The sequence below is a fragment of the Hyla sarda genome, chromosome 7 (assembly GCF_029499605.1).
Source record: "Hyla sarda isolate aHylSar1 chromosome 7, aHylSar1.hap1, whole genome shotgun sequence".
Classification (NCBI taxonomy): Eukaryota; Metazoa; Chordata; class Amphibia; order Anura; family Hylidae; genus Hyla; species Hyla sarda.
In genome coordinates this window covers 194,540,183-194,568,126 of record NC_079195.1, presented here as the reverse complement: position 1 = coordinate 194,568,126, position 27,944 = coordinate 194,540,183, and the positions used below count along the sequence as shown (strand labels likewise).

General features: G+C 42.8%; 1 protein-coding gene and 1 long non-coding RNA gene across 3 annotated transcripts in view; one reads left to right on the top strand and one right to left on the bottom strand.

The window, feature by feature from the left end:
* LOC130282963 (uncharacterized) overlaps window positions 1-12,971 on the bottom strand; it is a 34,076-nt gene extending 21,105 nt beyond the window's left edge. The window contains exon 1 of the long non-coding RNA XR_008846568.1: window positions 12,956-12,971. This is a non-coding gene — a long non-coding RNA (uncharacterized LOC130282963). The remainder of the gene's footprint in view (window positions 1-12,955) is intronic.
* The window catches only part of BRINP2 (BMP/retinoic acid inducible neural specific 2), a 361,798-nt gene that overhangs the window by 151,042 nt on the left and 182,812 nt on the right, over window positions 1-27,944 (top strand). For both annotated transcript variants that reach the window (XM_056532001.1, XM_056532002.1), the window contains exon 4: window positions 4,552-4,733. In XM_056532001.1, the coding sequence (XP_056387976.1) occupies window positions 4,552-4,733 (182 nt within the window). The remainder of the gene's footprint in view (window positions 1-4,551; window positions 4,734-27,944) is intronic.

The window sequence follows — 27,944 nt, the reverse complement described above, 5'->3', positions numbered from 1 at the left end:
TTCCACAAACAGCGGGATACCACCGACTATCATCTCACGAGTCCTCACGTCCATCTTTTCTGACCTCCTGGCCAGAGACTTATCAGGTGTGAAGACATCTTCTTGCTGAGCTGCCGCTGATCTCTTTAAGGTGCTCACCACTCCATGCCTCTTGGCGATATCCGGTTGCCATCCTTGTCGGTTGCTCATAGCAACGGCCTTGCGACGTCGACCCATCTTTGCACAAAATCTTGCACAGATCACCGCTGCTTTGACACACTTGTCAGACACTCCTGCTGCACCAACAGTCACTTGTCGGCAGGATCGTTGCCCCTAGCAACAATTCCAACGTGTTGCGATCCGTTGCCCCTAGCAACGCCTTCACCACAGGCTCAGTCCTGCTCCACTTGTAACATGCACAGTTGGTTGCTCCCGGTAACAACTCCACTGCAACTTGACCACTGGTTGCTCCTAGCAACGTGTGCCCGCATCCTCCACCAAAATGTTACGATCCGTCTTGGGGATTAGCTCTGGGATCGTCCTGGACCACGCCACAGGATGCGTTTCTTCTCAATAAACCGGCAAACAGTGAGTCCTTTCTGCAATTCTGGCTCCTCGCCAGGTTTATTAACCGGGATGCAGGATAAACAAAACATAAAAATAACTCCTAGGCCGTCTAGCCACTCACTACACATGTAGCATGCCCTGACTAATAACTGATGGGCTTTTCCCTGTCAGTTTAAACACAATAAGTCCTGCAGCCTTATAAGACACAGTTCACATTTGAACATAAAGTCCCATTCGTACAGCCACCTTGCTATATGTTACAGGAGCCGCGTCTCTCACTCCGGGAGTCCACGCTTGTGTCCTCAGCAGCCCTTGCTGTGCCCGCCTGGCACTGGACACGGTATCTCCCCCCTCTAACAGCCACTTCTGTCTAGGGGAGAGCCCAGATTATTCTGTTTCTCTTGCTTTTAAGGACCCTTCCCCTTTCTGCTGCCTCATTGATTAGTCCACAGGTGGAGATTTCTGCAGGATCAGTGTGGGAAATGCACCCTTTCCTTGCCACACTGTCACACTACCGTTTTACTGCCAATTTTCGAACGGAAGTTCGAAAACTGAGTCATTTTGTAGTGTGAAAGAAGCCTAAGCAAACATTTCTAACATTCCATTTACACTTTGTCATTATGGGGTATCGTGTGCAGAATTATGGAGGAAAACCTGAAATGTTGTCCGTGTGTGAGATAGGTAGTAGGACACAAGGTTGTGATAAAAAAGAGAACAGATATCAGCAGCCGCAGTGAATTACAGATGAGCTTCCTGTTCGCTAGGAAAATGTTTCTTTAGCAGGATTTTTAATAAGAGAAGCCCCATGTAGCTTCGGACGTAGGAGCAGAGGAAAATTTTATTACCATGAAGTGCAGGCTTGTATAAAATATTTAATACATTACATTTTGGTGGATTGGCCCTTAAATCATCATTAGTTCGGTGCACAAGTTATGCATCCCTAATTTACAGCGAGAAAATTATTATTTTGTAATTAACTTGCTTAATTTTTCTGCCTTCCAAACGGCTGCTTGAGGCATCTTCTTCATGTTGCCAAATTATAGTGGCACCTCTGTGTATAGCCTTATTGCTTTTATGGTTTTGCGTAATAAGCTGTGATTTATGTTAATCTACTTATGAATATCTGTAGAGCTGTGTTCACCTCTGTGTAACTTGAACACAGCAAATCATCATGTGTGTTAAAGGGGTACTCCGCTGCCCCATCGTTTGGAACATTTTGTTCCGAACGCTTGGAATGGGTGGCGGGGATCGTGATGCCATGACCATGCCCCCTTGTGACGTCACACCACTCCCCCTCAATACAAGTCTATGGGAGGGGGCGTGGTGGTAGCCACGCCCCTCCCATAGACTTGTATTGAGAGGGCGTGGTGTGAAATTATGAGGGGCGTCGTCTTGATGTCACGACCCCCCGCCGCCGGCACCCAGCATTCCAAACGAATGCCAGGTGCTGCACATAGATTGCCAACTGCGGGACCTCCACGATCAGAAATCTTATCCCCTATCCTTTGGATAGGGGATAAGATGTCTAGGGATGGAGTACCCCTTTAAACCACATGCAATACATTTTATAATTATACTTTGCCCTCTGATTCAAAGACTATATTTGGGTTTGCTTTTGATTTTGCTTGTGCCTCCAGTCTGCCAAAATGAAGCTTATCTCACTTTGGAGCCATATAATAGTAAACTGAAACTGTGCATGGTGTGGAGGTGTGAGCGATGTTAGCCCACATGTGAATGAAATCGATCACATGGCTAGTACACCGCAAACCCAATCAGCTGTAATAGACATTTTGGCCCCTCGATGATGGCAACCATGACACAGCAAGTAGGTTACCTGCCCTGCTCAGAAAAAGTAGGTCATGCCCAATATAAGCACCAGTCAGGAGCCAGGATGGACAATGTGGCATGAACATATCAGGTGGCATATAGTATGGCATATCAGGTGGAGCAAGAGGTCAGGACCTGACGCAAAGGTGGTTTCAGCAGAGCAGGAGTAAAAAACAATTACCTCTAAAAAGCCTGGGGAGAAGGAGTTCTTCTCTCATATAATGCAAGGTTAACCAGGTGAGATGAAAGAGTGTAGAAGGAGACGGAGTCACCCTACCTCAGGTCAGTACATTGACAAGACAAAGTGGAAGTGCAACGGTAGAGACAGGGAACAATGGTCATGTGACGTCTGCTGTAAATATTGTAAAGCCAACATAGTACATGAGGAGAGGGTCTCCTGCAGGTGTGCCATTGGGTTGTAACCATGGGAGTAGACGGAGTATCCTTCCCCACCAGAGAGGTCTGTAAGAGAGGTTTCTGTGCGGATTGCCATGTGTCCAGGTGCTGAGACATTATCAGAAAGTAACCTCTGAATGGAGTTGTAGGTACTATGGATAGGTGCGGCGATTGGCTGTGTTTAAGACCTAGGTGAATGAGGGAGTGCTACCCACTGAAACAGTAATGTGCACCTTAGGAGATTACAACTATCAAGCTGTACGGGCAGTGAGCCAAAAATGATGGAAAGGAGGAAACTGGGAAATAGTGCCACAAAGCCACAAAAGGGGCATATGCTCTGGCCCATGGTTTAGCCTCTGGAAGCCATTAGAAAAGGATAATGCTAAAAGAGAGTAGTGTGATCAGCTGCAAAAGTCTGAGCTGAGGACACTTGAGGCCTAGTAGAGGTAGTGACAACACCCTAATATCAGGGAGGTTCCCCTTAGAACTTATGGACTGTAAAGAGTGTGTGAAAATGGTTTCCATTCAGATTTACCGTTCCTGTGTTACCCATATTGGTATGAGGCCCATTGGGGTAGTTAAATGGGTTCATACCCAGTACTGATGCCCTCAAATTGGGAGATACTACAACTGTGTTATTAGGTACAGTAAAACTATTTTATTTTTTTGCACATGTCGGTCCATTCTGAACCTGCACCTCTCTTGTGCTTCATAACTACAAGATGCCAGCATGTTCATCCCTGGTAGAAGCAACTAAATATCACTGGTTGCAGCAGCTGAACCTCTAGAATTTAAAATGGAGACAAATAAAAAACAAGACAGTGCAGCCCTTCAATTGTGTAAAGAGGAGGATATCCTTACTAGACAGCCCCTTAAAGGGGGAATGCTACTTTTTGTTATCTTTAGCCATGTTAAAGTGACATGTTTAAAGATAACACTTATAAAGGTCGAGTGATGCTGTATTCTACATGTATTCTAAACCACATTGGTTATAGACATGTATAAAATGAATTCTCCTTCAAAAGCAGCACTATGATATGGACTCAGTAACAAAACATTTCCAAGCATTGGTTGGTATTGGGAACTTTACCAAGCTCCGTGGCTCTTTCATGGCAATTGTTGTATAAAATTTGTATTGTATGATATACAGTAGAATTCCCCTTTGAGACACATTAGTTATCAATACTATGTCAAAAATGTTTTTGTACTGCACAAGACTATAAAGGGGTTCTCCGGTGCTTAAACATCTTATCCCCCTATCCGAAGGATAGGGGATAAGATGCCTGATCGCGGGAGTCCCGCAGCTGGGGATGCCCATGATCATGCACGAGGCACCCCGTTTATAATCAGTCCCCGGAGCGTGTTCGCTCCGGGTCTGATTACCGGCGACTACAGGGCGGGCGGCGTGTGACGTTACGCCTGCGCCGGCGTGTGACGTCACGCTCCACCCCGCAATGCAAGCCTATGGGAGGGGGCGTGATAGCTATAAAGCCCCCTCCGTAGGCTTGCATTGAGGGGCGGAGCGTGACGTCGCATGGGGGCGCAGGCATGACGTCACACGCCGCCCTTTAGTTGCCCGTAATCAGACCCGGAGCAAACACTTTGGATAGGGGATAAAATGTTTAAGCACCGGAGAATCCCTTTAAATACTTGGAATATTTTTGGTGGAGTATTCTAAATTAGCCAAAGTTATTTTAATAAGAATATACTTGTCATTGTGACCGTGTGAATATCTCTTTGAATGTAATCAACAATTACTCATTTTTTGGCTTCTATTCTCAGGTGAAGAGTCACTCACTATGTTTGTGGATAAAGGAAGACTGAAACGGGAAGCCGGAGTACGCGGGAACACATCAGCCCCCACGCTGGATACTCTACACCAGCTGGCAGCTTCATATTTCATGGACCGCGAGAGTGCACTGAGGCAGCTGCACCACATTCAGATCACCACGGGAGCCATTAAGGTACATGGAGCAGGGGTTAATGAAGCAGTAGCCTCCGTACGATAGCAGTGATTAACACCTCTGCCATGAGAGGAGCCCTCAGTTGCATCTTGGAGTTTCATTAAGATATGCTTTGTAGGACAAGTACATAATTCCCAGAATGCAGCAAGCTAAGGATTGGATCAGACAGACCTGTCAATGGAAAGTTGTTTGATCTCTTTGCTCTGCAAGGGGTTTGGCGGTAGGAAAATTGCCTTTGGTTGATTATCTGAAGGAAGTTCATTATCCAAGCAATCCCTCGACAATGTTTTTAGATAGAATCAGGAAGTTAATGTAATGGAATGCAATATTCTCGAAATCTGATGATTATAAAAGTGCTTGCTATCTCTACTTTCCATATACATAACACGTTTAGGTGTGTTCTTTATTCTTGAAGGTCTAACTAGCTATTTTTGGTTGCCTGGGGCATAATCAGAGATAACATAAGGTTTCGTGTCACGTGAGATAAACACTGTGGATTTATAGCAAGTGAAATGAGATGTAGTGATGATGGACATAGATTTTTTCCTTAGTAATACTATCTTTCTCTCTGATAGCGTGCCGCAGTGATCCATTTTCTATTACATGGGGAAGCCTTTAAAAAGCCCATAGGGGACCCATATTAAATTTAGCATCTGTAGCCTAATGAAAGCACAAGCTATTGCCTACGTAATGTAGGAGCAGATAATGTATTAACTGACCTCTGGAGAACTAATCCAATAAATTTTTTTAGTGTATATATACTGTAAATACTCTCTACAAGAAGAACCATTAAAAGGGATGAGACCCCAGCCCCACATAAAGAACAGCCGTGTTGACTATCTTCCATGAATCCATAAGTACTGTGTCATTGCCAGGTGTTGTTGGTGCCCGTCATGGTTCATGGTGTATAATCTGCAACCTGAGAAAAGGCTAAAGTGCCTCAAAAAGGGCACTGGGCACTTAACCGAAGAACCCAAGATATCTCCAAATATGGCAAGTGGTATAGAGTGGTTATATGGCTCAACCTAGTGTTGACTGACAATAATATGGTTTTGACTCTGTTGTTCCAAAAGTGTTATGACATTTTTGGTGCTGTTGTTACAACAATTGTGCCAAGCCTAAGAGTCACGTGTGGTTCCTGAGCCAGTGGTTGGCAAACACTGCTATAAACCTTCTAAACCATAATCTATTTACATAGAGCATATGTTGCAGAGCTGTATAGAGCAAGTATTCGCTCACCAGCACATTAGTTAAATCTGTTGAAGACAGATACTTAGGTGCAGGATAGTTGATAAGTGTTTGGTTGCTGGGGTCCCTCTGCTGAGACCCCCATTGATCCTATGGGTAGGCAGACAACCCCTTTATAGGATTTTTTTCCTCTATGATGTACAGTATATGAAAATGTCATGTCATTAATAAGTAGAGGTCCTAACAAATGGAACGCAAACCAGTTCCTGATAGAGGAAGCCATGTTTGAGTGGCCACTTTCCAATAAAGTGGAAAAAAATGAACTAAATAACTAAAATGGAAATAAACCTAAATAAGTCTGCCTAATTTTCACTTGATTTGTCATGAAATGACCAATTCCAAAAAGAAGGAGGACTGTTTTATTCTCCATATCTAGTCTATACTTATAGAATGGGTCTACAAATCTTATCAGAGTCTGTTTAACTCAAATAGTTGAGATTGTCCTAATACGTTCCATTGCCAAACCCCTTCTTGTGTCCTGTCTATAATAAATTCATTAGTAATAACGCAAAAACATAACATTTATCTTCTGTTCAAGAAGATGATAGTGTTATAATAGCGAAAGTTAAGCCGACAGACCAGCATTCCGAACATTGGGTGAAAAGGTCTAACAATAAAAATGTACTTTATCCTAAGAACAGTTATAGATGTTTTTTTTTTTTTTTCTGGACTTTAGCTGTAAAATAATCCATTGGGTCTGTAGAATTGAGATAAGAAAAACACTATTTCCAGTTTGCCTGTTCCCCCCCATAATGCAGTCTATGGTATAATTTGCTTAAATTTACCAAAATTAAAAACATTTGTTTACAAATGTTGAAATTATTAACCTTCTATTTGAAAAAGCATTAAAGGAAATAATTTAAATAATCGTCTGATATGTCATAGATGCCTGTGGGAAGACGGCATTGATGAAATCTGTGACCTTAAAACATCCCTGAATGAATTGGTTCTATAGAACACTTAATGGGGTTGTCTCATAAAGAAAGCCCATTTTAAAATAGAAGCTAGTCCATCTTCAAAAATCCCTAGTGATCGGCTGTCATCACCCAAGGAACCGCACCTGACCATACATTTATTGTACTAAACATAGTATTAGATGACAGCCATCTAAATAGCCAACCAGGTGATACACAGATATTCCATGTTAGAGCAGGAAATGCTTGATTCACTGTGGGATCTAAAAATGGGTCGGAGACAACCCTTGAGGAGAGTGCCCAAAAACACATGGAGACCTTTAGGCCATTCATATGCAAAGTAGCTTGCTCTCTGGTGCCACCTATTGGAGGTAGCTTTCCTGCATGTCAATGCATGTCTCCTTTTAGAGCCTTAGATCATGACTGGGGATTTATAGCCAAGCCAAAATATTTACCAAAAGGAAGGGTTAGTTATCCTCCACTATGTGAGACCAGAAAGCAAAGTATTTTCCTTCTAGAAGAGAGCTACTTTGTATATCATTTGGGAACCCAGAAGGGGCCTGAGATCACAGGAATGTCTGTGATTTCTCACATTTAGCTATGACATATCAGAAGGCCATTATGGTTGAATTTCCCCTTTAAGAACCAGATTGTATTGAGCAGTGTTCAAACTAATGGGTTTAGCAAACAATAGAAATATTTATTTTATGCATTAAAATTGAAGATGATTTCCTTTGGGTTGCTTATGTATGGAAAACTTAATGAAGCAGTATAGACTTTGTATTGTGAGTGGAATGGGTTAATGGAGCAGTGTATCAGCAAAGGGAAAAGCTGCTGTAGCGACATTATTAATGGAACATTGGTCCCGTTAATGAACTTGCCACTCATTAAAAAGCAGCCAGCTCCCTTCTGTTCCGAAAATGAGATACTCGAGTTTTCTCCTATAGTTCCGATCTATTGTCATTTTTCTTTTACCCCACTTGTCACACATCCTTGTGGTTAAATGACCAGGGGGTTTACAATATGTTCTTGCAAATTCTGCCTGATCCACGCAGATCCTTTATTGGAATCTAGAACAGACACACGTGGGTGTTTGATTACCGGGTCCCTCTCAAACCTCACAACAGATGTTGTTGTAAGCTAATGATATCACCACCTGGCTTATGATTACTACGACAGGTCCAGGACTTCATAAAGAAGTGTCTCTGGTGGCAAATACAGTTCTATAAATTGGAATTTCAGAAACCAACAACTTAGGCTTACTTTGTGACCAGTCAACCTTACCAATTCTGGATTCAGATGCAATATCTCTATTTGGAAGCATGATGAGGACAGTTAATTAATTAAATACAGTTAATTAAATACAGTAAAAGACCACCTCTTTTAGAAGAACTTCTTTGATCCAGATTATATTTTACTGTGTTGAGTTGACCTTCTCTCTTGAAGACCATTTATCACTGCAATTTTAGATGGTTGTCTTAAATATACAATAGGTCCTTTTTTCTTATTGCAGTGTACAAATAGATATGTGCACGACTGTAAGGTACCACAGTAAATTCTACTGTAACACTAACAGCTTATTCTAGACGGTGCCTCAGTTAGCCGTGGCAACAGCCCTGGGAATCAGAGCCACTCGTCATGCTCTGACATGGCCGCTCCGGTCAATGGGAAGTGTTGCTAGCCGGGCCAATCAGCAGTGACAAGCGGGATATTTAAATCCCTGCAGTGTGTCCCAGCATTGCTTGTGATTGTAGCTACTACCCTCACCAGTGTTTACTTGCCTGTCTTTTATTTGTATATCTTACCACAGCTTTACCTGACTACTCTTTTGCCTGCCATCCTGTACCTTCTAGTCCTCCAGGTTCTGACCTTGGTTTGTCTGTTTGTATTCCTGTTTGCATTTGCCTGACCTTTTTAGGTTACTTTCACACTGCTGTCCGTTCTTTTTTGTCTTTTAATGGCCGTTATCGGTACGGGTCACAATGGACAATGGGATGGGGTCACAACAGGCACTGCCGGTTCCCATTGATTATGATGGGGTCTGTTGTTTTACAGGAGTATAGAAGGAGAAAATGACAGTGCATGCACTAATTTTTCTCCTGCTATACTCCCATCGTTTTGCAATGGCCGGTGTACTGCTTGGTCACAACAGCAGTGTGAAAGTAGCCTTAGCTTGTTTGCTGACTTCTCTTTTGCCTGCGGCCCTGTGCATTGTCAGTCTGGTCTGACCATTGCCTGCCTTTGACTACCCCTTCTGCCTATGTTTTCTTCCTCGCTACTATCTTGGTTTTTGACCTGGCCTGTCTGACATCTTTTGTCTGTCTGTCGTTTACTCCCAGTGTCTATTTATTTATGTCTATTTAACCCATTGTATCCTAACCTGATCTCTGACTTATATACTGTGTTTTGTTTTATTATTTTGTCTATCCTACACCCTGCACCTTGGTAGCATAGGAACCGGCACCATGGTTGGGGACACCCTATTAACCCCTTAAGGACCGGGGCTTTTTCTGTTTTTTCATTTTAAAATTTTCCTCCTTAACTTAAAAAAAACCATAACTCTTTAAAATTTTCACCTAAAATTCTATATGATGGCTTATTTTTTTGTACCACCAATTCTACTTTGTATTGACATCAGTCATTTTACCCAAAAACAGCGAAACAGGAAAAAAATCATTGTGCGACAAAATTGAAAAAAAAATGCCATTTTGTAACTTTTAGGGGCTTCCATTTCTACGTAGTACATTTTTCGGTAAAAATGACACCATTCTCTAGGTCCATACAGTTAAAATGATACCCTACTTGTATAGGTTTGATTTTGTATTACTACTGAAAAAAAAGCATAAATACATGCAGGAAAATTTATACGTTTAAAATTTTCATTTTCTGAGCCCTATAACTTTTTTATTTTTCCATGTTCAGGGGGCTATGAGGGCTCATTTTTGCAACGTGATCTGAACGTTGCAGGGGGGGCTATAACATTGCATGTACTGATCTTTAACAATGATTGATGCATCTCCTTAGGAATGCATCAATCGGTGTTTTAGAAGATTGAATGCTCAAGCCTGGATCTCAGGCTTGAATCATTCAATCGGCGATCGGACTTCAGGAAGCAAGGTAAGAGACCTTCCTCCTGAAGTATAGCTGTTTGAGATGCCGCGATTTTGCCGCAGTGATCCCGAACAGCTCCCTGAGCTAACCGGCACATTTTACTTTCACTTTTAGCCACGCGTCTCAGCTTTGAGCGCGCGGTAAAGGGTTAATAGCCGCGATTGGTGCAGCGCGCTATTAGCGGCGGGTCCCGGCTTCACTATGACGCTGGGCCCGCCGTGATATGATGCGGGGTTACCATGTAACCCCGCGTTATCTCATGGGAGCGGGACCAAGGGCGTAAGTTTACGCCCTTGGTCCTTAAGGGGTTAAAGAGGTGGTTACTCCAAAAGGCAGGAACTAATGGTATGAGTCAGCTCTGGGCTGCATGTACCTGGCAACTACTATTCTATAGAAAACTGTTTGTGTAGATGAATGAATAGCTTTGCACAATTTGGAATATTGTCCACTGTTGGACAACCTCTTCTTTGATTAATGTACCCATACACATGGGCATGAAAAGTCTGCTAAGGATGCTAGGGATGTTGTAGATAACCTCTGACAAGTGTATTTACATCTACATTTACATTACATTCTAATTGGCACACAAGTGAAAAGAAGGAATATACGAATATTTACAAATGCAAATATTCACATATGCGAAAAAAAAGTGAATATATGTAATTTCTAATATATAGCAAATATATTCGCAATATGCGCAAATTCCCAAATATGCGATATTAGCGATAAAAATTTGAAATGCGAATATTCGCGCCCAATACTACTAAAGAGTTGGTTTTAAGGCTTTAAGACAACCCATAGTGCTGTAAAAGCACTCCGCCCCCAGACATCTTATCCCCTATCCATCACAATCTCCCACATGCACCCGGCGTTCGTTTAGAGCGTCGGGTGCGGTGTCGGAGGCTCGTGATGTCACAGCCACGCCCCCTCAATGCAAGTCTATGGGAGGGGGCATGACAGATGTCACGCCCCCTCCCACAGACTTGCATTGAGGGTGTGTGGTCATGACATCACAAGCGGGCCACGGCCATGATGTCACGAGCCTCTGCCCAGCAGTTCGCTCCGTGCACTGGATGTCTAGGGTGCCGCAGCAGAGATTGCAGGGGTCCCCAGTGGCGGGACCCCCGCGATCAAACATCTTATCCCCTTTCCTTTTGATAGGGGATAAGATGTCTAGGGGTGGAGTACCCCTTTAATCATTGCTCTTCTGCAGCCCCTGGTAACATTTTAAAACTCTACACTTTAGTTTGCTATTGGACAAATGCTAATTCTGGCATCCAGGAAGATGCAGGACACTCCCAAGCACATTGGATGGTTGACAAGTATCCACGAATGGATGGTTTAGCCCAGCTTACTTGTGAAGTGTATGGGCAGCAAAGAAGTGCCCTAACCCGCCTGGTGGGACTGGCCAACTATCTAATGTGTATAGGGGTGTGCAGACTGGTGATGATGTTGGAGAAAAGAAGGATCTGGTATTTAAAATTTCAATTTCAAAGCTTGATCCTTTTGTTCTCAAAGTATATAGGCCAAAACTAAAGGTATGAAGCTTATTAACCTCTCCCCACTGAGAACATATGCATGCTCTGCCAAACTGTGCGAGTATGTGCTTGGGGAGAACAGGATAAAAAGCTTTCAGCTGAACAAGCATTCTTCAAACAACTATTAAGGTTTATGGCCACATTAAGTGCAATGAAACCGCTGCTTCCTACAACTGAGCTTACACTTGTACAAGCATTTATAAGATCCTTCATACTCAGATATCGGTTGTACATTTTTAATGCATTCAATGTTGTCTCAGTTTCACCCCTTTCTAGTATCCCAAAAGAATATGATTTTACTTTAGTTAGCAATACTTGTTTATTTAAGTACTTGGCCTCTATAATATGTCCAATGTTATTTTATGTCAGCCTATGAACAGCTTTTACATTCTGATAGGATTTATCCTTTTAAATGCAAGACACAGTCATACCATCAAAAATAACCAATTACATATAATGAAGACAAATAAAGGAAACATATCAGATTGGGATGCGGAGTGGAATAACATTAAAAAGCCCATATTAAATGAGCCTCTCCGGATATTGTGGTATACAGACCTTTTTTAGAATCAACACTTTTCCTTCTAAATTGTTCTCATTTCTCGCCATAAAAAGTACAGAACATTGTGGCCAAAGTGCTGTAGACTCTGTAATTAGGCTCCTGTACTCCCTGTGCACCCCATTAAAGGAACTCTTATCCACCTCACATAGTAAAACTCATCTATCTATATTTGCAGCACACACTCGATTTTTTTCCCAAGGACTATTTCTTTTTTAGAAGTACATATTTATTGTGATACCTGAGAGTTAGGATCTGAAACAGCTAGTAAACGGTCACATAGCATAGGCTGTGGTCAACCATTATGTGTTAGCTGTTGCAAGTGGTGGTCGTTATACTGTAAATTACAGGGGTTGAGTCACTAAAACAAAGGCCTAAAATACCGATGTCATTAGAGGATAAGGCTTCAACGAAACCTGGCTCGACCACGCTGATTGACCACAACAGGTGTAAGGATAAAATGGGATTTATTGTACAGAATGCAACGCGTTTCGCTGCACAAGCGCAGCTTCTTCGGGCATTGATTCTTCCATGCCTGAAGAAGCTGTGCATGTGCACCGAAACGCGTTGCATTCTGGTCAATAAATCCCATTTTATCCTTTCACCTGTTGTGGTCAATCAGCGCCGTTAAGCCGGGTTCCGTTGAAGCCTTATCCTCTAATGCCATAGATTTACCAGAGGGCAGCGGATGATCTACTATCTTATGCCTACATCATTGTTGTGTATGAAGTTGCCCAACCACCTAGGGTGCACAATTCATTTATATACCTTTCTCACCATGGGATTTGAACGTTACTTCTCTATGGAGCGCTTGTCTTTTCATTCCTAAAATACAGATGTGTCCACACTTACCTTCTCTCTAGTTTGGTTAAGGATTCTTATTGCTCCTGAAATTGAACACAATATCACAACATGCTATCAGAGCACTCCAAAAAGACTTAATTTACATTTACATCTGAGTTGGGGGCTGACCCATTTCACAATAGACACTGATGAAGAGATGGACAATGGGGACATTTGATGTCCAGTTATTTGGCTGGTGGTCCCTTGTTTACATCTGAGTTGGGGGCTGACCGATTCACAGTAGACACTGATGAAGAGATGGACAATGGGGGCATTTGATGTCCAGTTATTTGGCTGGTGGTCCCTTGTTTACATCTGAGTTGGGGGCGGACCCATTTCACAGTAGACACTGATGAAGAGATGGCCAATGGGGACATTTGATGTCCAGTTATGTGGCTGGTGGTCCCGCTAATTTACTGGATTTTTCAAAGTAGATCCCCTAATGGAGCTTTTACACAGATGTGAACATAGCCTAACAATCACTGGGTGTCTACACATAGACATAGTAATCTTACACGATATAGATGTAGCCATGGTTCTCTTGAGTGTGTTAACCCAATGTAGCTATGTGTTTTCTTAGGATACCCTAATGCAATGTTCTCTTTCATTTCTTTCATGTCTCAAAACATAACCCAAAATGTGCATCACGGGATAGCTGGCTTATAAAAAAAAAAAAAATGATGATGTCAGAAAACCCTGTTGGGAGATGTATTTGCAATATGTACCTATGGGCTTCCACCCAGTTGTTATAATGTGAATTGTGTTGCGGTATTGTACTGAATACAGTATCATGAGAAATTGAAATCGTTAAAGTGACACTGTCACCAAAATAATAATAATGTTGTATATATAGTAATGCTAAGACTAACTCTAAGATATGTCTTTTAAAAATATTGTAGTTATAGTTTGTTGTTATAATTCCGGCCCCTAGCTATCCCCATACAGGCCACTTTGATATTCAGTTTCTGGCCAAGTCAGTCAGGAACTGAAAGTTAAAACAGCTTGCTCAGGGACACACCCCTTACTAGGAAGAGGAATACAGGAGACCAGAGCAGCTCAACAGGGCTGTTATCAGGTCAGAACAAGAGTCATCACAGATAGAAATGACAGAAACACAATCCTATAGGGTGAGTAACATTCTTTTTTTTTTCCCCCTTGGTGACAGATTAAATGGGTAATCCTGCCAAAACTTGAATATGGACAGGGAGGTTAAAAAAAAAAAACTGTTTCCTACAGTCTCCTTTCTTGCACCTCCGGTATAATGGAGCTCTGTTGTTTGCTGTCCATGGTTTCTGGGTTTGGAGACAGGACATCAAACGCCTGCTCATCCAATCAGTGGCCACAGCTGTGTCCTGTCTCACCAACTGAATGGCTGAGCGAGTGTGTAGAATCATGGCCCTAAACCTAGAAGCGCTGGACATTGAGGACTTAGTATTGGTACCAGATACAGAAGAAATATTAGTGTACCTCTTTTTACTATGAATTATCTTCCTCATTTAGTGAACTGTGCACATGGTCTTAGAATTTCCTACTAATATTAAAGAATTTGACATTAGAATTTCACATCTGTAGGCATCTTAAAGTTACTTGTTGTCAAAGCAGAACTATCAAACTGGCAACCAATTGAGCCGAACTGATGTAGAAACTAAAGTTCTCCAGGGATGATAATTTGTTTTGCCCAATAAGGTGCGAAATGCTTTCAGTCATTAAAGGACAGTAACACTTAATAATTATATATACATAAGTAGGACCATAAAATGCGTGACTGAGGTTTTACGTGCAAGGTGTTTGCTTTCAAAGCTTGGAAGATATTGATGGCAATAGGAGATGACTCGGTAGATTTAGCGTGACTTTTCGCTTTCAAGCTAATTTCATGTACTGACAGACAATGCATCAAAACCCATGAGATTCACATAACACAAGCTGCTATACCAGTACCTATAGCCTTCAGACGTCACATATAGAGAAGCTGATGGAAACTGAATTTGCTTTACTATTGGATTTGTTCCTATTTGTAAATGTGGTGACTCTGATAATAACATTGTCTGCCTTGTGTGGATCACAGAGGTGCCAAATTATTGGATTTTCTAACTGTTGGAGGATGGGATGTAAGGGGATACTGTAAAGAATCGCTCATGCTCACTACTAAATGTGTATTTGATACCAAAGTGGAGAAATTGCTAAATGTTCTGCCATATTTATTAAAAGGCGAAAATCTCATTAAAAAAGTGTCACATTTTAAAATCTTAAATTTTAATTTGTTTCCACCTGCTATGAGTAGATGCAAATTTACACCATATTTTTGGGTCATGTAACCTCACTTTACTTATAAGGGTGATTCCAAGATTACAAGTTATCCCCTATACAAAGGATAGGAGAAAATTAACCGATATGTGGAGGTCTAACCGCAGAAACCCCAATCAATCACAAGAACAGAGGTCAGTTCCCTGAGTGGAGTACATGTTCGGCGACCTCTCCATTCACTCTCTCTGAGACAGGGACTTTCCTCTGTGAGCACATATGTAAGGTTAGAGAAGGATTGGGCATGTTGAGTGTTGTCTAGCAGTGGCTTTCTCCTCTCTCCCCATACAGGACACACGCTTGACCAAGCCAAGTAATCAAGTGTATGGGAGGATCGGGAAAGACAGCTGTCAACCCAACAGATATCTTAAAGGGGTACTCCACTGGCCAGCACTTTGAACTAAATATTGCGAGCAATGTTTTTACCCTGCAGGGGTCGTCCACGCCCCCCATGACATCATGGCCATGCCCCCTCAATGAAAGTCTATGGGACCCCCATTGACTTGCATTGAGGGGGCGTGACCATGACATTACGAGGGGCGTGGCCGACCCCCGCAGTGCAAAAACAGCGTTCGGAACATTTAGTTCCGAACGCTGGCCAGAGGAGTACCCTTTTAAGTATATAGCCAGCCTACATCTCCTGGAAGATGAGCTAATGAGAGCTTGGACTAAGCAGAAAAGATATCCACAGAATCAGAGCTCTAACAGTGGTGAACATCGCCTGATTTGTGCTCTCTAATTCTGGGAAAATCTTTTTGGCTATGTCCAAGCTCTCTTCTTCCTGATTGGCTCTGTGGGTGAATTCATATGGTGGGGCATTAATCATACCATGATATACGTATCCTAGAGTTGTGCCTATTCTTGCACAAATATAATAGGTGCATGCATTTCCTGGTGGGATTTGGGTGGTCCTTTGGGGGTCTCATATTTTGTGATCGCTGATAATACACAAGAAAGTGCCCCTCTTTCTCCGCTTATTTTTCATCATCTAGAACAGTGTTTCCCAACCCAGTCCTCAAGGCACACCAACAGTCCAGGATTTTAATTGTTCCCTGTTCTATTCCAATGGAGTAACTGAAAAAACCCGGAATGTTGGTGTGCCTTGAGGACTGGGTTGGGAAACACTGATCTAGAAGACTGCAGCCATTTTTTTTTTGTTAATGGCAAGATAGGAAAAAAGTCACATTTTAGTGCATGTTTTGACTTAAAAAAAAACTGATGTAAAACCAACAATAAATACTGGACAATGTACTCAGTAGGTACGATAGAAGTTCAAATGCAGATCCCCTTGTGGTGGCTGCATAGGGGCAAAATGTTACTAGTGTTCCATAGTGACATTCCAGGAAATGCAAACCTTGCTACTGGTCTTCACACACTAGCAATCTATAAATCTGTTCCATGTAATATGGGATTATTTAAAGAACTTTTACAACAAAAAATAAATACTTTTTTACATCTTGTTGGATTGGAGGTGACCACTGATTTGAATAATTTACAAAAACATTCTAAGAGTCCTCCATACATCACCAAGAGGGTTCTGATCCCACAGAGGGTACATTATTAACAGACAATGTGTTAGGAGAGACTCAAGAGAATTCTCTCTTTGTTAAGTTAGCGAACCCTTTGTGGGATCGGAACACTGTTTGTGACTACAACCCTTTCTTTTGATCGGTTCGGGTTGGTAGTAGCCGCCACAGACCACAAGTTGCAAATACATGCAATAAAAGGTGTTGAGCTCTTAGGCAAAGTTCATACTATGGAATTTCCGACTGGAATTCCACTTCTGAATTACGGTCAGAAATTCTGCTGCATGAAGGTAAAATGCAGGCAAATGTGTTTTCCGTGAACCCATTCACACTGCGGAGTTTTCTGGGCGGAATTTTTAATCTGAAAATTCTGATCTAATCATTCCGCCAGAACATTGAAGCTGCTCAATGTTCTGGCGAAATCTGCACCGCAAACATTGCTGGCTATCCCGCCGGGGATTCTGTAGTGTGAACCTGGCCTTAGCCCAACACCATAAGGTAAGCAGTTTATCTGCCTTTTTATTAACTGAGGTTGACATTGGTAACAGCACTCGGTAGCGCATTTGCTTTGTTACAGATGCAACATTTCTTACTGGCAATGATCACATTTTATACATGGTTTACATTTTGTTAAATTTACCTCGCTTTGTGTCCTCCTACTTCATCATTGTTCAGTTATTGACCTATATTTTTGTTCATCCTGATCTACCTAAAAAGAATACCAAAAAAAAAAAAAAAAAAGAAAAATGTAGAAGAACAGCACAGCCAAATCCAGTATAGTAGTAAGAGGGTGCTCGCGGATCCTGGATCCTTGGTTAGGGGATCGAAAATTACTTAAACAGCAGAACAAATCTTGTCCACAGCACCGAGATCCATAAAAAAGTGAAGTTTATTCCATAACAGGTGTCAATACAAAAGCAACGTTTCAGTCAGCTTAACCTGACCTTCCATAACAGGCTTGAGAAAGGTAAGGTTGAGCTGACTGAAACGTCGCTTTTGTATTGACACCTGTTATGGAATAAACTTAACATTTTTAAAAAGAATACCAGATATACAGTGGGAAGAGACACCCAAAAAAAAATTTTTTTTCAATTTTATGAAACAGTGCCACTAGTGGCAGTGATGACATTCAGCGTTGTAATATTCATTTAAAGAGGTATTTATCAGCTGCTGTATACTACAGAGAAAGTTCTTTTCTTGTTGAATTTCCTTTCTGTTTTGACCAAAGTGCTCTTTGCTGACACCTCTGTCCATGTCAGGAACTGTCCAGAGCAGGAGAGGTTTGCTATGTGGATTAAAGGGGTACTCCAGTGGAAATCTTTTTTTTTTACAAATGAACTGGTGCCAAAAAGTTAAACAGATTTGTAAATTACTTCTATTAAAAAAATCTTAATCCTTTTAGTACTTTTTAGCAGCTGTTTGCTATAGAGGAAATTCTTTACTTTTTGAATTTCTTTTTTGTGTTGCCCACAGTGCTCTCTGCTGACACCTCTGTCCTTGTCAGGAACTGTCTAGAGCAGCATAGGTTTGCTATGGGGATTTTCTCCTGCTCTGGACAGTTCCTGATACGGGCATCAGGTGTCAGCAGAGAGCACTGTGGACGAAAAAAAAAATAATTAAAAAAAATAAACTGAAAGGATTAAGATTTTTTAATAGAAGTAATTTACAAATCTGTTTAACTTTCTGGCACCAGTTCAAGCTGTAGATGAGTGTTTTCCAAACAGGGTGTCTCCAGCTGTTAAAAAACTACGACTCCCAGCATGCCCGCACAGCCGTTGGCTGTCCGAGCATGCAGCGGAGTTGTAATTTTGCAACAGCTACATTCACACTGGTTAGAAAGCACTGCTGTAAAAGAACATGTCTAGACCATTGTATGTTTAATGACAGTAAAATAAAAAAATAAATGTCTATTTCTTTTGTTCAAAGTAACAAACTAAATCCTGACATTTCTCTCATAATAAGCATCAGATTAATTGCATCTGCTCAGTCAATTTAAGGGCACGAATAGTGTACAGATTGAGAAAAAAAAAAGATAACACAATTATCACACATGCTGACTCGGACAATATGATAAATGTGCCTCCTTACCTCATGTAAAGATCATGCGGAGATACATAGGGACATAATTATAAGAGAGCAGATTTGCATATGCCATTTTAGCGGCACTAATTACGTTACTTTGTAATTTCATGGCCAAATCCGGCATATGTTATTCTTGATGTACAATATACCCATTGAATCAGCAGCCCATATTTTTATCGTACTTGTAAGTGGAGCAAATGTTATTCCTAAAGTAAAAGACTGCACATAAGTATTTTGTATAACCCATACGCTGTTTGGGCATCATCATGGTGGGGCAGTCGACACATGGTGCATTGCACTGCTATGCCGCGAAAGAGTTGATGGGCAGTAGAAGTGGTAGTTTCTCTGGCTGCCAACATGCAGGAGGAGGTGCCATCACCATCACGGACCCAGGAAGAAACGGATGCTGAGGGGAACTACAAGTACTAGACATCTTATATCCTATCCACAGGATAGGGATAACGTGTCTGATGGCGGGGGTCCAGCCGCTGGTACCCCCCATGATCTTCTGCCCGGCAACCCCGTAATCCACATGCAGGTAATCCAGCACTTAGACCCCCCACAACCAGACATTTTATCCCCTTTCCGGGGAAAGAGGATAAGATACCTGGTACCGGAGTTCCTTTTTAAAGCCAGTATGGGGGGGGGGGACAATCTGGACAAATTCTGTCTCCATCTGCACAGGTACCCATAGTACTGTTCATTTTATGCTGCACAGTATGTGTAGCCACACAGCTTAAAAACATCCCTTCTTAGACTGCCTAAGTTTTTCCCTTAATGAGCAGGCAGAGCACTGATAATATTAGTTGCCCGATCATAGAGAAAGAGATCTCTGTGATCAGTACAGGGAGAAAAATCTGAGCAATCTGTGAGAGAAAGAGTGGGCCAAAGAGCACAGTCTGTGATAGAGATAGGGGCATAAAGAGCAGTCTGTGTTAGAATGGGGGGCTGTAGGAAACAGTCAGTTAAAGAGAGGGGCATAATGAGTAGTCTTTGTAACAGAGGGGTAGTCTGTTAGGGTGGGGGACCATGAGAGGACTCTGTGAGAGATATAAGGGAATAAGAGCAGTATGTGTAACAGAGAGTGGCAAGAGGAGCAGTCCATGTGAGAGATAGAGGCATGGACAATGGTATGAATAAAAAAGGGGGCATAGAGAACAGTCTATGTGAGTTGGGGGGGGGCATGGCAAGCAGTCTGCAAGAGAAGGGGCACAGGAAGCAATCTGTGTCCATTACGAGAGTATTGGTGGGGATACAGGTGAGAGCACCATGTCTATTGTGAGGGTGCAGGCTGGCTAGAGTCTGCATGTACTTGTTCATCATGGAAAGAAAGCTGAGCCAGAGACAAGAACACAGAACGAGTGCATGAATAGTAGCTGTCCGAGAGTGGCTGAGAGTCTGTCAGGGACCCGTAGTTCTGATAATGCAAGGGCTAAGAAACCTTACTAAAAGTCAGTTGCGAGAGGTGTCTTGTGTACTGCTGAGTTTTGAGAGTACTTTGTAACTAAATAAGACTAGCTCAGGGAAATACTGTGTGAACTATGTAGGTCCTAGGAAGATTTTAAGATTGTATTCTGAGTTCTTGTGACCTGTATAATATGGCCAGTGGACAAACAGGAGGGCTAGACAATGGGAGGAAAGCGGGGTTAGAGAAGAAACCCTACTGCATAAAGTGAAGATGCAGCTCATATACTGTAATTCCCAAGTTGAGATCTGTAAATATTCTTGATTTTGCAAGTTGGAATGAGGGTAGTGTGGAGTAATTCCTTATCAAATAGTAATTTTATTTGTATGAGGACTAGAGATGAGCGAACTTTGCTACCTATGAGAAAATTTGAAATTCCCCGACTCAGGCCCCACAGCGGCATCAGTAACCCATATGTTGCCTGAATGACACAGCCTGGAGTTGGCTGATGCACGAGTACACAGCAGGGCTTCACAATCCGCCCCAAAAACCCCCACAATTTTTGAAATTTTTGAAAAAGATTTTGGATAGCAGGTGCTACCTATGAGAAAATTTGAAACTACCAGACCCAGGCCCCACAGCTTCATCAGTAACCCATATATTGCCTGAATGACACAGCCTGGAGTTGGCTGATGCATGAGTTCACACCAGGGCTTCAGAATCCCCCCAAAAAACACCACAATTTTAGAAATTTTTGAAAAAGATTTTGGATAGCGGGTGCTACCTATGAGAAAATTTGAAATTCCCAGACCCAGGCCCAGCAGCGCCATAATTTTATGATTTGAAATTTAAAACAACCTTTGCGTGTCCCGGAACCCAACGTGTGGGTACGAAGGACCAAATCCAACAAGCCCCCACAGGGCTCATGTGGCCGTGAGATTTAGGCGCAAAGTCTCCATTGCTCTGACCGGCCATTGTTTCCAAGACTTCTCGCCAAGGCAAACCATGTGAAGAACAGCGTGACACCGCTGTGACCTGCACACATGGTATGCTGAAGGGCCACTGAGACTTGTCTGGGCAGTGGAGGCTTAAGACACAGTGGAGGATGTGGAGGCGGAGTACACACTGTCACAGGACCAACGGGCTGACAGAGTGTAGCAGGAAGCAGCATTGAGTACACACCCGGGCTTCAGAATCCAAAGAAAACACAACCATTAAAAAAAAAAATTAAGAATATTTAGGACAGCGGGTGCTACCTACATATTGCCTGAATGACACAGCCTGGAGTTGGCTGACGCATGAGTACACACTAGGGCTTCACAATCCCTCCAAAAAAACACAACAATTGTAGAAATTTATGAAGAAGACTTTTGGATAGCGGGTGCTACCTATGAGAAAATTTGAAATTCCCAGGCCCAGCAGCGCCATCAGTAAACCATATATTGCCTGAATGACACAGGCCTGAGTTGGCTGATGCATGAGTACGCACCAAAGCTTCACAATCCCTAATAAAAAAGACAAACATTTTTTACGAAAAATTTTTACGAAAATTTAGGACAACGAGTGCTCTCTATATATTACCAGAATGACGCAGCCTGGAGTTGGATGCAGCATGAGGAGACCAATGAAATGTGTGATTTTTTTATTTGAAATTTAAATAAAAATTTGTGTCCCGGACCCCACCGTGTGGGTACAAAGGACCTAATCTCACAAGCACCCACAAGCCTCATGTGGCCGTAAGATGTAGGCGCAACGTCTCCATAGCCCTGACCGGCCATTTTAGTTTTTTGTACCTTTGTTTAAGAACAAGCACATATCCAAGAGTCCAGAAGACTCTATAATGCAGGACGGTGGACCACCAAAAGACATTCTTCTATAAAATAATTTTTTATGAAATAAAGAAGCAGAGTTCATCCCTATGCATATTTTTTTTGAAAATTTTACTTAAAAAATCACACGCAATAATCGTTCAATGGTGTAATGGTTATTATTGTGGAAAATTCAAGTTTATTACTGGGATAATTATCAGAAAATTTGAAAAAAACACTACCCAAGAGTGTTTAATAACCCCATACATTGCACCAAAAATTTTGAAATTTAAATTAAGCATGTATGTATGTATTTTAAAAATCCTAAAGTTAAAAGGCCCAAGCCCAGAAGCATTATGAAGTCAAGTAGTTCCTGAAAGACACAGGAGCAGTCAGGAGTAGGCATCAGCAGTACCCAAGAGGCTTTAATAACCCCTTACATTGCACGATCACCCGTGAGATCGAGCAATAACAGGTGTGTTATGCCCTCAGATGTCCGGGGCTGCACGCGCGCTACACTGAACGGACCAGCGTGTGTCTATCTTTCACCGACAGGTGCGGGTAACCCTCTGAACCCCGTTCGCGATAGGGATCAGGGATTGCAATTATTTGCCAGGAAAGAAGAATCACAACTAAGCGCGGGTCATAAGCTCGGGTTCATTAAGTCCATGCCCTTTGTACACATCGCATGTCTCTACTACCGATTGGATGGTTTAGTGAGGTCCTCGGATCGGCCCCGGCGGGGTAGGAGAAGGCCCTGGCAGAGCACCGAGAATTTAAAGATCATTGTTGAAATTTGCATTAAGCATGTATTAGCTACTGCTAAACTTCCAAATATTGAAGGCCCAAGGCCTGAGGCATCAGGGAGGCAATTATTTCCTGAAAGACACAGAATGAGTCAGGAGCAGCTTAACAGGTACTAAATGGAACAATACTTGGATGTACCTATGCGGTATGCACTGATGAGGGCAGTAATATGCGTAACTATATGCAGAAAAAAACTCTGCATTTTTGTAAAACACCAGCCGATGAATCCTATTGTTTGGACTTTGACGGTTTGGAGCACCTTGACGGATTAACAGGTACTAAATGGAACAATACTTGGATGTACCTGTGCGGTATGCACTGATGAAGGCAGTAATATGCCTAACTATACGCAGAAAAAAATCTGTATTTTTGTAAAACACCAGCCGGTGAATGCTATTGTTTGGACTTTGATGGTATGGAGCACCTTGACAGCTTAACAGGTACTAAATGGTACAATACTTGGATGTACGTATGCAGAATGCACTGATGAGGGCAGTAATATGCATAACTATACGCAGAAGAAACTATTTTTTTTTTTTAAACTGCCGGTGAATACTATTGTGTGGACTTGCACAGTATGTAGCCCCTTGACAGATTAACAGGTACACAATGGTACAAATGCACTACAATCCACTGAACAATCACGTATTTCTGAACAGCAGCAGAACCCAACAGTGCAGCACCACAAAAAAATAAAAAAAAAAAAAAATTGCACTCTGTCACACAATTCTGAGCAGCAGAAGATTTGTGGAGCAAAAAAATATAAACTCAATTGGGCTGAAAAATGAGATAAGATGCTTCAGAAAGTTCAGGCAGCTTGGAGATCTATGAGTCAGCTGAAAGCTATCTGCCCCTCTCTGCTGCAATGCTCAATAACCAGGGCCGGATTAATGTAGGGGCGGATGGAGCTGCCGCTCCAGGCCCTTACATAGGCCGCCCAGACCGGTGACAGACCTAACGCTAACAGAGAACCCCCCCCCCCCCGCTCCCCACTATCTTACAAAACACCTAACGCCGGCACCCCCCCCCCCCCCCCCCCCGCTATCTTACAACACCCGGGCCGTCGTCACCTCCGCCAGTCACACGCGCTGCGGCAGCTGTCAGTGAGAGCTGCGGTGATGTCATCCACTTCACGGCGGCGCCCGGAAGTCATGTCCCCGCGGCTCCCACTGAAACAAGGACTGAGCAGCAGCCGCCGCAGCGTGTCAGTCTGAGTCACTGGGTCCCGGAGAGAAAGGTCACAGCCCTTGGGGCCATTTATAATGTAAGGCACTGTGAGGGGCACAATTTAACATGTCAGGAGGGCAGCAACCGCATTATAGGTTGCAAGACATGGTTTATTATATATGAGGGGGACATTATATGTGGGGGCACATGACAGAACCCCCCTGTCATGTGCCCAAATAATGCCCCCCTGTCATGTTCCCCTCATATATAATACCCCATGTCCTGTGCCCCTCACATATACTGCCCCCCTGACATGTGCCCCTCACATATAATGCCCCCCTGACATGTGCCCCTCACATATAATGCCCCTGGCTGTCCTGCCCCCTCAGGGACATTATATGTGAGGGGCACATGTCAGGGGGGCATTATATGTGAGGGGCACATGTCAGGGGGGCAGTATATGTGAGGGGCACATGTCAGGGGGGCATTATATGTGAGGGGCACATGTCAGGGGGGCATTATATATGAGGGGCACAGGACATGGGGTTTTATTTATGAGGGGCACATGACAGGGGGACATTATATGTGAGTGGCACAAGACATGGGGTATTATATATGAGGGGTACATGACAGGGGGACATTGTATGTGGGGGCACATGACAGGACCCCCCCTGTCATGTGTCCATATAATGCCCCCCTGTCATGTGCCCCTCTTATATAATACCCCATGTCCTGTGCCCCTCATATATAATGCCCCTCATATATAATACCCCATGTCCTGTGCCCCTCATATATAATGTCCCTCATATATAATATCCCATGTCCTGTGCCCCTCATATATAATGCCCCTCATATATAATACCCCATGTCCAGGGGGCATTATATGTGAGGGACAAATGACAGGGGGGCATTATATGTGGGGGCACATGACAGGGGCCCCCCTGTCATGTGCCAATATAATGCACATATAATGCCCCCCTGACATTTGCAGCTTACTTATAATACCCCCTGCTCTGTGCCCCTCATATATAATGCCCCCTGTCATGTGCCCCCACATATAATGCCCCCCTGTCATTTGCTCCCCACATATAATGCCCCCTGACATGTGCCCCTCATATATAATGCCCCATGTCCTGTGCCCCTCATATATAATGCCCCTCATATATAATACCCCATGTCCAAGGGGCATTATATGTGGGGGCACATGACAGGGGCCCCCCTGTCATGTGCCAATATAATGCACATATAATGCTCCCCTGACATTTGCTGCTTACTTATAATACCCCTGACATGTGCCCCTTATATATAATGCCCCATGTCCTGTGCCCCCTCACCTATAATGCCCCCTGAAATGTGCCCCTCATATATAATGCCCCCTGTCCTGTGCCCCATGTCCTGTGTCCCTCACATATAATGCCCCCTGACATGTGCCCCTTATACATAATGCCCCATGTCCTGTGCCCCTCACATATAATGCCCCCTGTCCTGCCCCCTCAGGGGGCATTATATTTGAGGGGCACAGGACAGGGGGCATTATAAGTCAGAGACATATGTCACGGGGCATTATATGTGCATTATATGGGCACATGACGGGGGGGTGGGGGGCTGTCCTGTGCCCCCCACATATAATGCCCTATGTCCTGTGCCCCTCACATATAATCCCCCTGAGGAGGCAGGACAGGGGGCATTATATGTGAGGGGAACATGACAGGGTGCATTATATGCGAGGGGCACAGGACAGAGGGCATTGTTATTATGTGGGGGGAACAGGACGGGTTATCATTAATATATGTGGGGGCACAGGATGGGGCATTATTACCATATATGAGGGGCACAGAGTGTTTTGCATTTCAGAGGTATGGGCCGGCATTTATCATTGTAGTGTATGTGAAGCATTTTTACACCTTTTTTGTGTGCTGTAATGTGTAGGAGCATCAAATTTATTAAAAGGTAGCAGACCATTTGATACATTTTGTGCAGGTCACATTTTCTAAAATTTCACTCTTCACATACACCCAAAAGCTAAGTCTGGGCTGGTGTAATTTTAGAGACTTTTCAGTGGTTTTGCAAATTTTTTGCGCCTTTTCACAAAAAGGTGCAGTTCATAAAACCCTTCCATATTATGTGTATTGCCAAAATCAGTGGATTACAACTCAAGCGCAAAAAAGGCACAATTCAAAGGATATGGTGTTTGGCAGTATTATAATAATTATTGTTTTCATATAGAGGATCAGAATGCGCTGACATAGTGAGGAGCCGTCTGGGTATCAAGTTCTGCTGAGTGAACATTTAGCTGAAACAAGTCCTGGCGGTATATACCATCTGAATTAGATAAGAAAAGACTATAGAGAAGACGTCACCTGTAGTAACAGATTTTATTGTGTATTCTCTTCACTATAGAGAAGACGTCACCTGTAGTCACTTATTTCATTGTGTATTCTCCTCACTATAGAGAAGACATCACCTGTAGTCACTTATTTCATTGTGTATTCTCCTCACTATGTCCTATCAGAGCTGGAGTCACTTGAAAGTTCTGCAGTAATGATGGGTGAAACAACAATTCCTAGCATAGCCTTACCCCATACTTAAGGTCATACTGGGAGCTGTAGTTTTAAATGGTAAAAACTTTTTTAGCACTTTCCCATTCTGTGGCAATTGGTATATTTGATTATTATACTGGAAATAATTTTCTGCAACATGCTACAGCGCGGGCATCACAACATGATGAAAAAAAATCAGGGCCTATATCCCCTTTTTGTTATGCTTTTGCAAATATTCATCCAGTTGCTTTTTAAACGTCTTTACAGACTCTAATAAGATCATATCTGCAGGCAGAGGATTCCACATTCTTATTGTTCTTAGTGTAAAAAACCCTTTCCTTTGCCTTAGACAAAATCTCCTTTCTTCCAGTATAAAAGTTGCTGAGTTGCCCATAGCAACCAATCAGATCACTTCTTTCATTTTTGAAAAGGCCTCTGGAAAATGAAAGAAGCGATCTGAATGGTTGCTATTGTTAACTCAGCAATTTTTCCTCTGGACACTAACATATATTCAGCTATCCTGGTAATTTAATGTGCATAAAACATGTGACAGATGCGCTTTATTTGTGTTAAGAAAAATTACTTTGTGTTGCATTTTCATTTTATATATTCCGATAAAAAGGCCCATCGAAATCTTCAGCACCAGGCCCATGATGCTCTTAATCCAGCCCTGTCAATAACGTGAATAGGAGGTTTAGCTATCAATGATCCTTCTCAGTGTAACAGCACAGCACTCTGCACTCCTGTATTTCCCTAATGCTGATGTGACTAGCAGTTGCAGTGTAACGCTGTGGTATGAGCTATTCACACACACGCAGTCCCGTCCTCTCCATCTGAGTGCATAGATGAAATGAAGAGAGGCAAGATGGCCGCCGATTATATGGGTACTGTGACATCACAGGGGTCAGTGAACTCACATGTGATTCAGGGTCAGCCCGCCTACCTTCATTCCCGCCGCTGTTTCCCGCCCTCCCATAATCCCCTGCCCCATGTACTCACATGTGGATCTACCACCTTAGGTCTCCAATAGCCTGGAACGCTGTAAAATGGAGATTAATGAAGTGATTCGCGTGATAGAATCGCGGTGATATTTCTTTTCGTTGCGAATCAAATTTTTCATGAAATTCGTAACGAATTTGGGTTTGTCAACTTCGATTCGCTCATTTCTAATGAGGACCTCTGGAGGTGCATGGCCTACCAGCACAGATCAGCTGATGAAGCTCCACGAGTAACACCAAGGCATGGTAAACTAAAGGTAGGGGTAGCCTCATAATGGCACTATAGGATGAGTAAAAAAAACCTCTAGGTGCCACTTGAATCTTGGTGGATTGGTAGAGCATTGCAATCTAAAAACATCCGTCA